General features: G+C 38.2%; 1 protein-coding gene across 6 annotated transcripts in view; it reads left to right on the top strand.

The window, feature by feature from the left end:
• Positions 1–18,360, top strand: part of NFATC3 (nuclear factor of activated T cells 3) — a 138,389-nt gene that overhangs the window by 65,844 nt on the left and 54,185 nt on the right. For all 6 annotated transcript variants that reach the window (XR_015244735.1, XM_086689067.1, XM_086689068.1 and 3 more), the window contains 2 exons: positions 9,989–10,188; positions 16,446–16,618. Coding sequence is in view for 5 of the 6 variants with exons in the window: in XM_086689067.1 (XP_086545193.1) it covers positions 9,989–10,188; positions 16,446–16,618 (373 nt within the window). In the remaining variant the exon portion in view is untranslated. The remainder of the gene's footprint in view (positions 1–9,988; positions 10,189–16,445; positions 16,619–18,360) is intronic.

Genomic DNA, 18,360 nt, shown 5'->3' with positions numbered 1-18,360 from the left:
ATTTTACTATCGAAGTATAAAGGACAGGTGGCTTATGTCTTTGCCAAGCTGGTATTAAAGTGAGCTATCTAATATGACTAGGATACTTTGGTATATAGTACTTAGGTACGTTATGTGATATTTGGGTAGCTTAATAGATAGTAATAAAGTTTTTATTTGTATTTTCTATTTTAAATTTCATTTTGAACAGCCTACTTTAGTGGCTATAATTCTTATTTAAATAATTCTGTTGACAAACCTCATGAGTTATTTTTTGCCACCAAATTGTACTCTTATTCCAAAGTTCATTCATTCAACAATCGTTGAATGCCTGTAATGTGCAAGGTACCATATTGGGCTCTGGGGATAACAAGATGGACCCTGTCCCCTTCACAGTACTTAGGGGCAAATTGTAAAGTTGTTGTTGTTTCTTCCTCCCCTAGATGAACAGTTCCATGGAATAATTTGTTCAATTTATATTAGACATGAAAGAGCAACGGATATAGCAGAATAACCACTTGTTAGCCATGAGTTTCCAATTTCTTCTTCAGTTACTGACTTATTTAGGCTTTTTTGTTTTTATTGTGATCGCGTTGGCATTTTATTTTTTTATGGAATATATTTTTTTCTTTTTAAAAAATTTTTCTTAATGTTTATTTATTTGTGAGAGACAGAGCAGGATTAGGGGAGGGGCAGAGAGAGAAGGAGACACAGAATCGGAAGCAGGCTCTAGGCTCTGAGCTGTCAGCACAGAGCCCTATGCGGGGTTTGAACCCATGAACAGCGAGATCATGAACTGACCTGAGCCGAAGTCAGATACTTAACTGACTGAGCCACCCAAGTGCCCCTGGAATATTTTCAATTTAATTAAACCGATGTAAAATTTATTAACTTTGTCTACCAAAATATATAAAAAGAAATCACAACTGAAAACATTGAGGGGCAACCTGGCTGGCTCAGTCAGTGGAGTGTGCGACTCTTGATCTAGCGCTTATAGGTTTGAGCCCTACATTGGGTATAGCGATTACTTAAAAATAAAATCTTTTTTAAAAGGGAAAATATTGATAGATTTTTTTGACTATATTAATATTTACAGAAAACTGCAACTTCCAGTTAAAGATAGTAAATTGAACACATGTGTTTACTCTCATTAGACATTAGACAGCTGTAACTTAACCTTGTTGGATAGAGTGAAAGAGTCAATAAAGAGCACAAGTCATTTTATATCAAAGAACCGTGGAAAGACTCAGGAATTTGAGGCACTGGGTATCTCTGAAAGTGGGGTGTGAGATGAAGCTGAAAACAGAAGGATTAGTTGAAAGTCTACAAAAGAAGCAGTTAGAGTTCGCAGATTTTTCTCTTATGTAGTATAGTGAAGTGATTATCACTGTCTTACCCTGGGAGAATATTGGAGATTTGCTCTTCAGCAGGAATGAAATAGACATTCTAGGTTCTAGAATACCTGAAGGCAGAGATTGAAGATCTGTACAGAAAATGGAGGGGATGGAGGGAGAGGCATAAGGAAAGTCTGCATACTGAATATGGAGACTTCTGACCCCCCCTGCCCTTCTTTTTTTTAATGTTTTTATTTATTTTTGAGACAGAGGATGAGCAGGGGAGGGGCAGAGAGAGAGGGAGACACAGAATCCGAAGCAGGCTCCAGGCTCTGAGCTGTCAGCACAGAGCCTGACGCTGGGCTCGAACTCACGTACTGTGAGATCATGACCTGAACTGAAGTCAGACGCTTAACCAACTGAGCCACCCAGGCGCCCCTGACCCCTTTTCTTAACTCTCAAAATGTTTATGACAAGTTTATGCTCCCTAGACGAGACTGGAAGATTTGCTTTTAGACAGACCGGTCCAAGAGAAAATTCATATGTGCCTCGACTTGCAAATCTTCTAGACTAATGATTCTCAACTCTTGTCAAACCCAACCCCACTTTTTTGTTTTGAACAAATATTTTATAGTACTACTTCATTAACCTGAAATGGAAATGCAAAGATTATATAATCAACTTGCACATACAAATGTAAGAATATCAATATAATACTGTAATATTACAGGGAAATAAATTTAGAACTAAATTATAACAAAATAGTTACATTTCAAAATGAAAAGGCTTGACATTGACATTGAAAAGGCTTGACAGTGAAGCAGTTAGATATTTGTAGCTGTAGTATCACTGCAAGTTGTTGCAGGTACAGAGGCAGGCATACTGATTAGCACCCTAAATTCCATCATTGAGTGGCATTACTGGCAATGACATGATTTTCTGAAATGATGAACTCTTGCTAAAGTTTTCTTCAATTTATATGGTGGTCATATTCATTACAAATTCATGTGTTAAAACTGCAGTTTTTTTGGTACTTATTTATACTATGGAGTTGGGTTCTGAGTTCATAAGTTTCTCTGTATACATAAATATATGTGGGACATTCTGAAGTTCCACGTAACATACGCTAGTTCTGTACTTTGAAGAACTACTTATCCCATGCATTGATAGGAATTTCAGTCTTTGGCTCCTTGTCATAAAATGCCTGTAGTGTACCTCACTCATTGTGTTGCCATGCTCATTCATTTATGTATTGACTGTGACGGTTTTGGTGCAACGATGGTAGAGTAGTTAGAACATGTGTGGTACTCTTACCACTTCACACTTTGCTCAGGGCACTGTAAACCACAATGTTGAAGTTAAAACTCAGTAGTGTTTCAAGTCCTCTGAGTATTGCTATACTGGAACTTGTACAGTCCATGCTCATCATGTCAAAATAGGGAAAGGAAAATGGATAAATGTCATCCTTTAAAGACATCCTTTAATACTAGACTGTATTATTTTGTTATCAAAATAGATAGCAAAGCATTGTGTTTATTGTTCAGTAATTTTTTGGCTGGGCTACAAGGATATACATCTTATATAGCCTCATTATTTGCATCTAGCTGTCTCATTGTTACTTTGAATACTCCATGACTAACATTGAAAACCTTACCTAGCCTGTTTCCGATTCTGTGTCTCCCTCTCTCTCTGCCCCTCCCCCGTTCATGCTCTGTCTCTCTCTGTCCCAAAAATAAATAAACGTTGAAAAAAAAATTAAAAAAAAAAAAGGGGGGGGCGCCTGGGTGGCGCAGTCGGTTAAGCGTCCGACTTCGGCCAGGTCACGATCTCGCGGTCCGTGAGTTCGAGCCCCGCGTCGGGCTCTGGGCTGATGGCTCAGAGCCTGGAGCCTGTTTCCGATTCTGTGTCTCCCTCTCTCTCTGCCCCTCCCCCGTTCATGCTCTGTCTGTCTCTGTCCCAAAAATAAATAAACGTTGAAAAAAAAAATTAAAAAAAAAAAGAAAACCTTACCTTATCTCCCTCCAAACCTGTTCTGAATCAGTGACTTCTTCATTTATTTGCTAGTGATACCACCATTCTCCTAGATACTGAAGCTCACAACTTCTAACCTCTTTTTTTTCCTTTCTCATTATTACGTGTGTAGTCAGTTAAAAAAATTTTCTTTAGGGAAATATTTATTGCATTCATCCCTCTTCATTTCTATTTTCTGTTTATGTTCTCACTTCCACCCTAATTTAAACTTCCAATACATGTGATGTTAGTACCTAGTGCTTCAGCCTCTTAACTGATTTCCATGATTCTGTCCTCTCTCTCCTTCATAGAGCCTTCATTGATTTTTATCATATGCTTCCGTACATCCTTTTTATTATAAGTAAATTTCTGCCTTTTAGAGTCTTCACTAATTTCTTAAAGTTTAGTACATGCCACTTTGTTCTTTATTTTTTAAATTTTACTTCTTAAAATTCTTTTTGTTTCAAGTTTTTATTTAAATTCTAGTTAGTTGGGGTGCCTGGGTGGCTCAGTGGTTGAGTGTCTGACTTTGGCTCACATCATGATCTCACAGTTCGTGAGTTTGAGCCCCACATTGGGCTCGTTGTTGTCAGCACAGAGCCCACTTGGGATCCTCTGTTCCTCCCCCCACTTCTGCCCCTCCCCTGCCCACGCTCTCTCTCTCAAAAATAAATATTAAATAAGTTTTAGTTAACACATAGCGTATGTTCTTTATTTTAGTGTCACCTATATAATATTGGCTGAAGCAGTGGCATTCAATATGGATATTTTTATAATAGATCCTCAGTTAAAAAAGGAAAGGGTAGAGGAGTGAACAAAACAAAGTTTCTCCCTTCTTGGAACTTATGGTACTGAGGGAAATAGATAATAAATACATAATACACTTTTCATAGTGATCCATACTATGAAAAATAATAAAACAGGATAAGGGGACAGAGATATGGTATTTTAGGTAGGGTGGTCTTCTCTTAGGAGGTAACCTTTGAGTATGGAACTGAAGGAGTGAGGTAATATGAAGATCAGAGGGAAGAATATTCCAGAGGGATAAAATATCAAGTGTAAAATCCTTGAGGTTAGGAATGAGTTTGGGTGGTTCAAGCATTAAGGCCAGGATGGTCAGAGCAAATCATTGAAGGGAAGAGAGTTAAAGAAGGTAAGGCAACAAATTGGCCAGGGATCAAATCACGTAGGCCTTGTAAATCATCATAGGACATTTTAATTTAGTTGAGTGTTGAAAGGAAGCCATTAGAGAATTCTGAGCAGGGCTTGAAATTATCTAGTTAAAGTTTGCTCTGGCTTCTGCACAGCGAGTAGCTGTAAAGGAGCCAGAGTGAAAACAAGGAGAACAGTTATGAGGCTATTGCAATGGTCCAAGCTTTAATTGCTTCTTTATAAATGTTACAGTATTGGAAACCATCCTAGGTAAATTATACTACCCAATAATAGGCAGAAATCTTCATGTCCTTTCCTAAGTAGAGGATAATCACTGAATTATGATGTTGCTTGGTTACAAACTCCACTGTAATCTAGGGATGGGCAAGCAGGGGGAGTAAAGTGTTCATCTGAAAGACTACATAGTAGAAAAAAACTCTTTCTTCACATTTGAACTCTGACTATATTAATACCTAGAATCATGGATGCAGAATAATAGCTAATATTTGTTTATCACTGCCTATATGACATAACTAGGCACTTTATATTTGATATCATCTATCAGGATAACTTATAAGTCATAGTACAGAAATAGAAGATAATTTTTTTAAAGGGTATTATAAAATCTCACGCTTGGAAGCTACATGGTCTAGAACATTGTCTAGCCATCCTACCCAGTACTGCTGTAGTGAAAACATCACTGACACTGTAACTCGTGACCACAACTTGTTCTGACAGTGCTAGGGACTGAGTGCCAGAAACTCCAGTACTGCCTTGAAGTGCTGGACACTTCCTCCACTCTGCATACTGAAAAATGGACTTCATGCAACCTATATTATCATGTCGCTCCCTTGTTGGTTCAATGTATTAAAGCAGCCATGGAACACATCTTTCTCCCAATTGTGGCTAAAACTAGCAGTGGAGATTACTGAGAGAAATCTCTCTGAAGCTTTTAAGACCACCAACTATAAGGAAGCGACTAACTCAAAGCTGAGGAATGAGACTAAATCTGCAACAAAGACGAGACATAGCTTAAGAACTGTAACCTGACAAAAGAAATCGCATACCTCTTTTTGGAGGTAAATACATTTCTACTTGAGTCTTTAGAAGTCTGTCATACAGAATGTTCAGTATATGCTCAACAGTACACACACACACACACACGAAAGTGTGACCCACAGTGAAAAGAAAACAATCAGTAGAAGCAGACCTAGAGATGAGATGGCTTAGATCTTCTACCTCTTCATCTATGTTGGAGTTACCAGAAAGAGTCTTTCATTTAACCATAATAAAATACTAAACCAGTTAGTAGAAGTAGGCTAGGTATGTGAAGAGATGGAGGGATTTCTGTAGAAGCATGAAAAAAATTTTTAATCAAAAGGATAATAATGACAAAGATACAAGAAGAGAAAACTAGAGATCAGGATTTCTAATGAATCTAAACACAAAAATTCTCAACAAAAAAACTAACCAAATCCGACAGCACATTAAAAGGTTTATATAGCATTGCCAAGTGGAATTTATCCCAGAAATGTAAAAGGGGATTGAACATAGGACAATCAGTTGATGTAATACACCACATTAATAGAAGGGATAAAAAACACATGATCATCTCAGCTGACACGGAAAAGGCCATTTGACAAAATTTAACAGCCTTTCATTAAATTGTTTTTGTAATTTATTCATTTTTGAGAGAGAGCAAATGTGAGTTGGGGGCAGGGGCAGACAGAGAGAGAGCGCGCACAAGAGACACAGAATCCAAAGCAGGCTCCAGGCTCTGAGCTGTCAGTGCAGAGCCCAGTACGGGGCTCAAACACACAAACTGTGAGATCATGACCTGAGCCGAAGTCAGATGCTTAACTGAGCTGCCCAGGTGCCCCAACAGCCTTTCATTAAAAACAAAAACAAAAGCCACCAAAAAACCCTAACACTCAACACACTAGGAAAAGGGGAAAATTCCTTACCATGAAAGGTCATTTATGAAAAGCCCACAGCTAACATCATGTTTAATGGTAAAAGACTGAAAGCTAGGGGCACTTGGATGGCTCAGTTGGTTAAGCATCCAACTTGATTTCGGCTCAGGTCATTATCTCATGGTTTGTGAGTTTGAGCCCTGTTTTGGGCTCTGTGCTGACAGTGTGGATTTGGATTCTGCTTTGGATTCTCTCCCTCTTTCTGTCCTCCTCTACTACTCACTCTCTACCTCTCTCTCAAATAAATAAATAAACATTAAAAAAAAAAAGACTGAGTTAAGATTAGGAACAAGGTAAGGAGGCTCACTTTCACCACTCCTGTTAAGCATTTGTGCTAAAAGTCCTAGCCAGAACTATACAATAAAAAGAAATAAAAGGCATTTGAATTGCAAATGAAGAGGTAAAATAGTCTCTATTCATAGATGGCATATTCCTATACATTGAAAATATCACATCATCCACAATAAAGCTACTAGAGCTAATAAAAGAATTCAGCGTTTCAGGGTAGAAGATCAAAATACAGGTACCATTTGTGGTTCTGTGTACCAGTGATGAACAACTTGAAGAGGAAATTTAAAAAGTAATTCTATTTATAGTAGCATCTGAAGGAATTAAATACTTAGGAATATGTTGAACCAAGGAGGTGTCGAGACTTATATGCTGAAAACTATAAAATATTGCTGAAAGAAAAATAGATGGAAACAAGTAAAATAAAAATAAAATGTAAGTACACATAATAAATGGATATCCATGTTCATAGATAGGAAGACTTAACATTAAGCCATCAGTACCCCCCCCAAAGCAATCTAGAGAGTGAGTGCTCCTACCAAAATTCCAACAGCCTTTTTTGTTGAATGGAAAAGCATATTTTCAGATTCATGTGGGATTGCAAGAGGCCTCAAATAAGCAAGACAACACAGAAAAAGAATAAATTTGGAGGGCTTACTCTTCCTAACTTGTAACTTACTACAAAGGTGCAGTGTTTAAAACACTGTGGTATTGGCATACAAACAGATTGATGAAATAGAATAGAAAGCCCAGAAATAAGCCCTCACACATGGTCAGTTCATTTTCTACAGAATGCCAAGACTATTCACTGGGGGAAAGGACAGTCTTTTCAACCAATGGTGCTGGGAAAATTGGATATCTACCCACAAAATAATATAGTTGGACCCTTACCTTACATCATAGACAAAAATACACTCAAAACAGATCAAGGTCCTAAATGTAAGACTTTACTAAAACTATAAAACTCTTAGAAGAAAACATTCAGGGAAGTCTTGACATTGGATTTGGCAGTGCTTTCTCAAGTATGACAACAAAAACACAGGCCAACAAGACAAACTAGATAAATTGGACTCCCATGAAAGTTAAAAACTTGTGCATCAAAGGACACCACCAAGAAAGTGAAAAAACAAAACAAAACAAAACCCAACAACCTACAGAATGAAGGATATTTGTAAAAATCCTATATCTGCAAGGGATTAATGATTCAGAATATATAAAGAAATTCAATTCAAAACCAGATATACATATATACCCAAATGTAATCCCAAAGAATGAATTTTTTTTGTTGTTTAAGCAGTCACTTAACTTGTTTAGAGTCAGCCTGTAAAATCTCTCTGGTTGGTGGGAGCTCATAGTCTCATTTCAGTTATATTAGCCTTAGACTCCTTGGGATCTGACCTGTTATGGATGGTTTCCAGGTCAGCCAAAGCACTGGACAAAGTTTATTTGTATAACTTGGAGCTCCCCTTCTCTGGCTGTCTCCTTTCTGGGAGTTCCCTTTTACTCTGAGGGAACTCAGAGTTCCTCAGAGGCTGAAGTTGTCCCAAACTCTGTCCTTGGTTCTTGAGGCCCTTCAAGACTAGATTTTGTACAGGAAAGTCAACCACTTTGTAAGGCATGGTCTGTGGCCTTCCCTCAGGTTGAAAGCCTTAAAAACAGGAAACACTGTTTTGTTACAATTCTAGCATGTGTCACTTTGCTTCCAGTATATGCTTATATTTGCTCTCCATACTTTGAAGTAGTTCTTTATGTTTGTTCCTGTTTGTCATTGGTTACCTGCATAACGGTGGGTCATTTGGGTGCTAGTCAGCATCAGATTGGACAGGGGAATCTCCCTAAGTGCTATATGTGTACTTCTTCAGGCTCTATTTCTTTTATTTTCCTCCTTTTTTGGTGGTTGCTATTTTTACCTCCAGCACCTCCTGGTCCTACTCCTATATACACATCTTAACCTCAAAAATAGTGAAGGACACCAGAGAAAGTCAAGTAGCCCAGCCTGTTAAGTCAGTTGAAATTTTAAGTTGATAACATATATAATAGGCTTTTTGAGATTTTTTTACTAAAACAAACTTTCTGATTTTAATAGCCTGTTAGAGGACCTTCCTGTACACCCAAGTCTTTTTAAAGTTTACTTGCTTATTTTGAGAGAGAGAGAAAGAGAGAGAGAGATTGATTGAGAACTCAGTGGAGGAGCAGAGAGAGAGGGGGGGAGAGAGAACCCCAAGCAGGCTCCACACTGTCAGCATGGAGCCCGACATGGGGCTTGAACCCACAAAATGTGAGATCATGACCCAAGCTAAAATCAAGAGTTGGACACTTAACTAGCTGAGCCGCCCAGGTGCCCCCTGTACACCCACATCTTTTAAGTCTGGGCTGGATGGTTAATGTTGCCTAAAGTACAGAGTCAGTCTGTCCTTCCTTTCTTCCTTATTTCCTTTCTCTCTTTGCAGAGCACGAGTTGGGGAGAGGGCCAGAGGGATAGAGAGAGAATCTTCTTTTTTTTTTAATATTTATTTTTGAGAGAGAGAGAGAGAGAGAGAGAGAGAGAGAGAGAGAGAGAAAACTGGGGGAGGGGCAGAGAAAGAGGGAGACAGAGGATCTGAAGCAGCCTCTGCTCTGACACCAGAGAGCCTGGTATGGGGCTCAAACTCACGAACCATGAGTTGAAGTTGGACACTTAACTGACAGCCACCCAGGCTGAGAGAGTGAGAATCTTAAGCAGGCTCCATACTCAGCCCGGAGCCCGAAACAAGGCTTGATCTCAGAACTCTGGGTCCATGACCTGAGCCGAAATCAAGAGTTGGATGCCCAACCAACTGAGCCACCCAGGCACCTTTTTTTTTTTTTTTTTTAATTTATTGTTAAGTAATCTCTACACCCAACATGGGGCTCAGACTCAATCCCAAGATCAAGAGTTGCAACTCTTCCAACAGAGCCATGTCGGCACCCTTTCCTTGTGGTTTTTCACAGTACTCTATAAGAAAGCTTTGCAAAATTTTTATTCCGGATATATATACAAAAAACAAAAAAACCAAAACCCCCTCATTCCTTTGTAACATTCCAGCATTTTACAACTCATAATCTTCTGACATTTGGAAGATTGTTCACTTATTACATTTTTATTGTTACCTTCTTGAAATAACATTTTGTGTATCAATAATATATGTTACAGATATAATAAACTTCCTGTTGTAAACTTATTATAAATATAATGGATAATGAATTGTATTTTTGTTTGTTCTTTCTAATTAGCTCCTGGGCTATAATGAAAAGCCGATAAATCTTCAGATGTTTATTGGAACAGCAGATGATCGATATTTACGACCTCATGCATTTTACCAGGTGCATCGAATCACTGGGAAGACTGTTGCTACTGCAAGTCAAGAGATAATAATTGCCAGCACAAAGGTTCTGGAAATTCCCCTTCTTCCTGAAAACAATATGTCAGCCAGGTATCTGGAAACATACCCCAAAATGGGCAGTTCTTTTTTTTCCCCTAAAACAACTTTCAGAGAAAAACATACTTCTTTTTATAGTACAGAAATGAATTATTCATGGTTCTAAATTAACAGAATAACATTATGTAGATAATTGTAAGACATTAGCTAAAGTTGGTAGCAGATTTCCAGAAAGGAAATGCACTTCAGCAGAAGTTTATGAACCATGTGGTACCAGCCAAGCATTTTGTTAAATGTTAAAGATAAAAATATATGGACTTTTTGCAAGTAGCTCACAGTCTAATAGGGTAGACAAAAGAACAGTTGCAGTACAATTATTATGATTGTCAAATTTTCCTTAAGGAAACTTTTACTATCTTCAGGCTTACTTGTTTGACTCCTTTCCAAACAAAATGAGGTGACTAGCTTCTGAATGAGAATGCTTTAGAGTTTTGTTCAGGTTAGGATTATATGTCACACAAGGAATGCAGTGGCTTAAACAGTCGACGTTTAGTTTGTTATTCCATAAAAGAAATGTACAAACAGGCATTTTTAGGGCTAGCACAGGAACTCCATAAGTCATTGGGGCCCCAAACTCTGTTTTTCTTCTTTGCTGGTCTTTTTTTTTTTTTTTTTTTCCAATTAAAAAAAATATTTTTTTTGAGAGAAAGCAAGTGGGGGACGGGCAGAGAGAGAGAGGGTCTGGACAGAGGATCTGAAGCAGGCTCTGTGCTGACAGCAGAGAGCTTGAGGCGGGACTGGAATTCATGAACCATGAGATCATGGCCTGAGCTGAAGTCAGACGCTTAACTGACTGAGCCACCCAGGTGCCCCTCTTTGTGTGTGTGTGTGTGTGTGTGTGTGCGCATGTGTGTACATTTTGAGAGAGATCAAAAGTGTGTGCACATGTGGGCAGGGGAGGGGCAGATAGAGAAGGAGAGAGAGAATCCCCAGCAGTCTCTGCATTGTTGGCACAGAGCGTGATGTGAGGCTCGATCTCATGAACCTTGAGATCATGACCTGAGCCAAAATCAAGAGTTGGACACTTCAGCCGAATGAGCCACTCGTGTGCCCCCTCTGCTATTCTTTTTTTTCTTTTTTTAATGTTTATTTTTGAGAGAGAGAGACAGAGACAGAGACAGAGAGTGGAGGGGTGCGGGCAGAGAGAGAAGGAGACACAGAATCTAAAGGAGGCTCCAGGCTCTGAGCTGTCAGCACAGAGCCCAACGCGGGGCTCAAACTCATAGACCGTGAGATCATGACCTGAGCTGAAGTCAGGCACTCAACCGACTGAGCCACCCAGGTGCCCCCCGCCCCCTTGCTATTCTTAACGTGTGATTTCTGTCCTCAAGATTGTCTCATGTTACAAAATGGCTGCTGGAACTCTAACCATCACAACCATAGTCCCAGAAGGAATAAGGAAAAAGGGCTAAAGAAAACTTCCATCTGAGTTAGCCTCTTTATTTTACTGTGTTGTATTTGTTTATATATATTTTAAAAGTAATAAGCTCTCTGCCCATTGTAGGGCTTGAACTCACAACCCTAAGATCAAGAGTCACATCCTCTACCAACTGAACCAGTCAGGTGCCACAAGTTAGTCTGTCTAATCTGTCTTTATCAAGAGGCTTGTTACAGAAACCTATCTAGCATATCTTATTGTTCATCCTTGTAAATAAGGAAGGTCTGGGATTGTTTTGTTTTGTTTTTACCTGAGCACATTGCTACCTCTAATGATACAGGGATCTATTAGTAAGAAAGAAGGGGGAAATAGATAATTTATTTAGTAGGCAACTGTTAATCCCGTCACAACTAGGTATTTGAAACTTATAGTGAGGTTTATTACAGAAATTGTTTCAAACTACCTTTCTTAAAATGGCAGTAACATCTGTCCCAGGCTATTCCAAGAACAGTTATATAAAATTAGATTTTGGTCTCTAGATCTATTGCTTTAAATTTATACTTAAATAACTTTTTTAGGTAAACTGAATATTGTGATAAAATTATATTATTATAAGAATTGCCTTAAGAACTTACCTTGTTACCTACTTATTACTGGGAAAGACAAGTTAATATTGAGATAAAAACCTTATTTTTACCTGCTTTGTTCAAATGGGCAGTACAGGAGAACCCAACCCAATAAGTCATCACACAGGGGCTACTACAGAGTTCTGTTAAGGCAAAGCAGATAGCTAGCTGATGGTCTCTAATCTTTTTTTTTTTTTTTAAGATTATTTTAAATAAATATTTATTTTTATTTTATTTTTATTTTATTTATTTATTTTATTTATTTATTTTTTATTTTTATTTTTTATTTTATTTATCTATTTTATTTATTTTTTATTATTTATTTATTTTTATTTTATTTAAATATCTCTTTTTTGAGAGAGACCCCAGGGGAGGGGCAGAGAGAGAAGGAGAGAGAGAATCCCAAGCAGGCCCTACAAACTGTCAGTGAGCCCAGTGCGGGGCTCGAACACAGGAGCCACGAGATCATGACCTGAGCTAAAGTCAAGAGTTGGATGCTTAACTGAGCCGTGATGATCTCTACTCTTTTTTTTTTTTCTTTTAATGTTTATTTTTGAGAAAGGGGGAGGGGGGATGAATGGGGGAGGGGCAGAGACAGAGACAGAGAAGGAGACACAGAATCTGAAGCAGGCTCCAGCCTCTGAGCTGTCAGCATTGCAGGGCTTGATCTCACGAACTATGAGATCATGACCTGAGCTCAAGTTGGTCGCTCAACCAACTGAGCCACCCAGGCGCCCCAGTGGTCTCTACTCTTAAAATTTCTGTGTTCTCTGATACAGAAAGAACTTTGGAATCTCAACCAATGCTTGTTTCCCACTTGAGCAAAGCTCTTTCTTGAAGAGAACAGTGATCTGCCTCCAGGCATCCATTTGACCCATTTTCTTTTCTTTTCTTTTCTTTTCTTTTCTTTTCTTTTCTTTTCTTTTCTTTTCTTTTCTTTTCTTTTCTTTTCTTTTTTTTCTTCTTTCTTTCTTTCTTTCTTTCTTTCTTTCTTTCTTTCTTTCTTTCTTTCAGTTTATTTATTTGGAGTGAGGCAGAGAGAGAGAGAGAGAGAGAGAGAGAGAGAGAGAGAGAGAACACACATAAATGAGGGAGGAGCAGGGAGGGAGAGCAAGAATCCTAAGTAGGCTCTGCACTGTCAACATGGAGCCCAGTACGGAGCTCAAACTCACGAACCATGAGATCATGACCTGAACCAAAGTTTGATGCTTAATGGCCCCTTGACCCATTTTCAAATAAGTGAGGTAGCCAACCATTGAATGAGAAATGCATGCATGTAGGTTTATTTTACTCTAAGATCTTACTTTTTCATCTAGAATCAAAAGCATAGGAATATACTGGGGCGCCTGGGTGGCTCAGTCAGTTAAGTGTCCAACTTTGGCTCAGGTCATGATCTCATGGTTCGTGGGTTCAAGCCCTGAGTCAGGCTCTGTGCTGACAGCTCAGAGAGCCTGGAGCCTACTTCAGATTCTTTGTCTCCCTTTCTCTCTGCCCCTTCCTTCTCATGCTCTGTCTCTCTCAAATATAAATAAACATTTAAAAAAAGCATATGAATATACAGGTAGCTGCAGAGGGAAATTTAAAACTCAGTTTTGAATCATCTTTTTCTAAGAACTCATAAAATTGATCCCTAGGAGATGGTTTATAGGCCACGTTTCCATTCATTCTTCTGGGTGTTCAAAACACTAGACTTGAATCAAGTTAAATTTAAATAGAAAATCACCAGAAGCTTCTTATACTTCTTAACTTTGTTTGAAGGATAGAATAAGAAATATCCATATGAATAACTCTTCATAATCTGAAAAACCACTATTAAAGATATTATCTCTTGGTCATTACACACACACACACACACACACACACACAGAATCTTTTCAAGTTAAAGGGAAAAGGCTGATGACATGGTAGATTTTGCTTTACCAGATAAGGAGAGACCTGTAAACTTTATCACATTTCCTTTTTGCCTTGGCTTCTGGGAAGTTCGGTCAAGTTCAGGTATAGTAATTTGTATACCCCTAGATTTGGAACATATTTATTTCCTGTTGCTTCTATTTAATTTTTTTTTCTGTTTTTCCTTGACCTTATTTGTATTTATGTTGTAAAATGCCTCATCCTTTTAAAAGTGATGTATAAATCAGTGAATTCAATTAAAAAGAGTACATGAGTTTGTAAGATTTTCAAGAAATTGGGAAAGCTTCACATATCAAATAAGGTGAAAAAATAAAAATAGTAGGATCTGAACATATCTACCTTCTCCTTTTCTCATCCATTAGCACATGAAATAGGTTGTAGTCAGAATTCATGTCCCTTGCCCAACCAGTTCTGGCATATACTGCCTACCTGGATAAATCCAGAAAGGACAAAGCTGCAGAAATATCATTGTTTCTAGTTAACAAACACAGCTACTGCTCTCATTCCACCCAGCTTAGAGACATACACACCTGAAGTTTTTCTGGCCATTCAGTATGGATTCCAGTATTTACTGCCTTATCCTACTCATAACTCCTCCCTGTTTTTAAAACTGGATGAAAACGGATGTGGCATTATTATACTCTGATCTAAAATATACTCGTACTTAAAAAAATAAATAAAATATAGTTGTATCTGTAAACAGAATTAATAGTGATTTATTCCTACATGTGTAGTTTTCTTGTTGGTCTGGTCTTATCTTTTCTTGAAATTCATAGGCAGAGCTTTAAGATCGTCATTTCTGATACTCTTCTAACTCTTCTCTTAGAAACTTAGCTCTCTGCTAAAATACCTTCCCTCTCAGCACCTGGCTGGCTCCTCAGTAGAGCACATGACTCTTGATTTTGAGGCCATGAATTTGAGCCCCATGTCCGGGGTAGAGTTTACTTAAATAAAATAAAATACCTTTCCTCAAAACTCAATAAAATGGATGATCTCTGGCATTTCCCCCTAAAGGCTCATTGGCATGTTAGCATGAATAATCACTACTTGATACAATTTGATCAGTACTGCTTTGAGCTAAAGTGCAATTGTTCAATATTAATTAAGTATAATTCATTATCCATAAATGACAAATACTTTCAAGAGTGTTTTCCTTTTTTGGAAATTTCTTCTCCTGTGTCTTTCTGAAGGTGAAAATATTCACCCTTTGGGATTCTTTCTTGTGCTTTACTGGTTCTTAACTTGATAACCTAGTTTTCTAACACATATTGTCCTTTACAGCAACTTCTGTGGCCTCTGGACAGTTGAGCACTAGAGTTGGGACTATTGGTAGATAAGGCAAAGGGATGGATGACAAGTAATACCACAAGGGAGAGTAAACTTTAGGATGTTGATTGCTAGTTTTCCATTTGCTTTATTCTTTCAATATGTGAATAACAAACACATGTTGTAGGTATTCTTTCCTACCCTGATTGTGTGTTAAGCAGCCATACAAGTAATGCATTTTGAAGATAATGAAAAGTTAGACCCTAAATGCCGAAACTTTAATCTTATATGTGTATTCTTTAAAAATAAAAGAATCTTAGCCTGATGGATTGTTTTTACTAATAAACCTATCACTAGAAAAATCTAAATATGCTATTAATGACTGATTTAGAGTCCTACAGGTTAATCTTTTCTGGCTTAGTTACTTACATAGAATTAAGGTCTTTTTACTTTGTATTACTTATCTAGTTCTGTAAAAACACTCCAAAATTTAGTGGCTCAAAGTAATAACTGTTCATTATTTTCATGATTCTTAGGGTTGGCTGGACTCAGCTGGTCTATTCATGTGGTATCAGCTGAGATCACTCATGCACCTAAATTCAGCTGGGAGCTCAGCTGGATTTGGAACATACAAGCTGTCTGGGGTGACTGGAGTAGTTGAGGATTGGCTTGGCCTTTCTCTCCAGCTTCCTGGATGGACTTCATGGTGGCTCAGGGCTCCAAGAGAACAAAAGAGGCTTAATGTTGGGCTCATAACTTACACTGCATCACTTGGTTACATTCGTCAAATCATAAGGCCAGCTTTCACCTCTTAATGGGAAAAGTGGCATGCAGGTGCAAGAATGGGGAATAATTGACAGCCATCTTTTTAGACAATCTACCATACTTACCATTATTACACTTTTGTCATTCAAAACATTTTTAATCTCAGAATTGAAATAGCAATCATACATCTTTCTTTTTGGACCTTATTTTAGGTAGTGATAGTTCTTCCCTGCCACGTTTAGCTAAGTTGTTGGGAACCATTAAATATCAGTAAGCAAATAAAATGTGTATATTTTTCTCCCTAGTATTGACTGTGCAGGTATTTTGAAACTCCGCAATTCAGATATAGAACTTCGAAAAGGAGAAACTGATATTGGCAGAAAGAATACTAGAGTACGACTTGTATTCCGTGTGCACATCCCACAGCCCAATGGAAAAGTCCTTTCTCTTCAGACAGCTTCCATACCTGTTGAGTGCTGTAAGTGAGCTTGTGATGATGTTTTCAAATTTTGTTTATAATAGGCAATTTCCTATTTTGCTTTTAATGTAATATTTGGATTAAAAGTATAAACTGAGGCACAGAGTCTGGATAGCTGATGAGATTTTCTTGTATGGAAATAAGCTATGTGTTTAGGTGGGAGGAATACAGATCTTGGAGTTAGAAAATGGGTTCTCATTATAATTTGACCATAGGTTGTGTGGGACTATAAACACATTCTCTTGACCACAGGTTTTTGTTTTTGTTTTTTTGATGTTTATTTTTGAGAGGGGGGTAGAGGGCCAGAGAGAGTGGGGGACAGAGGATCCAAAGTGGGCTCTGTGCTGACAGCAGAGAGCGTGATGTGGGTCTGGGTATGAGCCCTGAGATCATGACCTCAGGGCTAAGGTTAAGTTGGATACTTAACCAACTGAGCCACCTAGGGGCTCCATTGACCGCAGTTTTTTTTTAACCTATAAATGAGGAAGGTGGGCTTGATGACACCTGAGGACAAAATGAAGCTATGATTAAGTATCCCTTGGTCACCTTTGTTTCATTAAAACATGAGCCGCCTTGTTGGAAGATGCCTATCTCTGCAAGCTGACACCTCAGCTAAATAAAGACTTAAAGGGTTTTTTTTTTTTTTAAACCATTAACCTGTTTACAACATCAGATTGAGAAAGTGAATGTTTTTTTCCCCTGATTTACAAAGGCAAGAAATGAGAACAGGCCCTAGAACATGTACCTACTTACACCCTGGAGAACTGTGGGCCTCTGGTAGGTTAGCTGGTAGTACTGTAGTATTGAAACCGCTGTTTAGATGTTTAGGGCATAGACTTATAAGTGTTCCAATTCATGTCTTAATTTTGTGTTGGAGGAAACTGAGGCACAAGTGTCTGAAGTACTCCTGCAAGCTTATTTGTTTGTTAGTGACAGAACTGTGCTTAGAACACAGGTTTTCTTAGTACTCTTTCAATTATACCATGTTATTTCTGTTAAACACGTGCATTCTTTATTTGGGATCAAACCTACTGTAGTACCTTTCTGTGCCTCCTTTTGCTATTTATGAAATTGAACTATTACTTTATTATTTCACAGTTAACTGAGAAATCACTGAGTAAATACATAGTAATAGAATTCACTATAGAAATAGTTTTGTATTTTTAACAGACAATACAGGTACTTACTAAAATTCAAAAAGAATATAGAGTGAAAAGCAAATTTCCAGGTCAACTATTTCCCCTTATTAGAAGCAGCTATTGGGGGGCGCCTGGGTGGCTCATTCAGTTAAGCATCCTACTTTGGCTCAGGTCATGATCTCACAGTTGGTGGGTTTGAGCCCCATGTCCGGCTCTGTGCTTACTGCTCAGGGCCTGGAGCCTGCTTTGGATTCTGTGTCTCCCTCTCTGTCTGCCCATCCCGTGCTCACGTGCGTGCTCTCTCTGTCTCTCTCTCAAAAATAAATGTTGAAAAAAAATTTATAAGCAGCTATCATTGCCAGCGTTTTTATTTTCCTGCCAGACTTTTCTATGCCCATATAAGCATATATGCCTCTATTTTTTAGCAAAGTTCATTTAGATAATTTTTCAGTTGTTTTGTTTATTTTTGAGAGTGGGGACGGGCAGAGAGAGAAGGGGACAGAGGATCTGAAATGGGCTCTACGCTGACAGCAGAGAACCCGATGTAGGGCTCAGACTCACAAACCATGAGATCATGACCTGAGCAGAAGTGGAAAGCTTAAC

Source organism: Puma concolor, chromosome E2, assembly GCF_028749965.1.
Source record: "Puma concolor isolate L17-30 chromosome E2, mPumCon1.1.hap2, whole genome shotgun sequence".
Taxonomy (NCBI): domain Eukaryota; kingdom Metazoa; phylum Chordata; class Mammalia; order Carnivora; family Felidae; genus Puma; species Puma concolor.
This window is presented reverse-complemented; position numbering and strand designations above follow the sequence as displayed.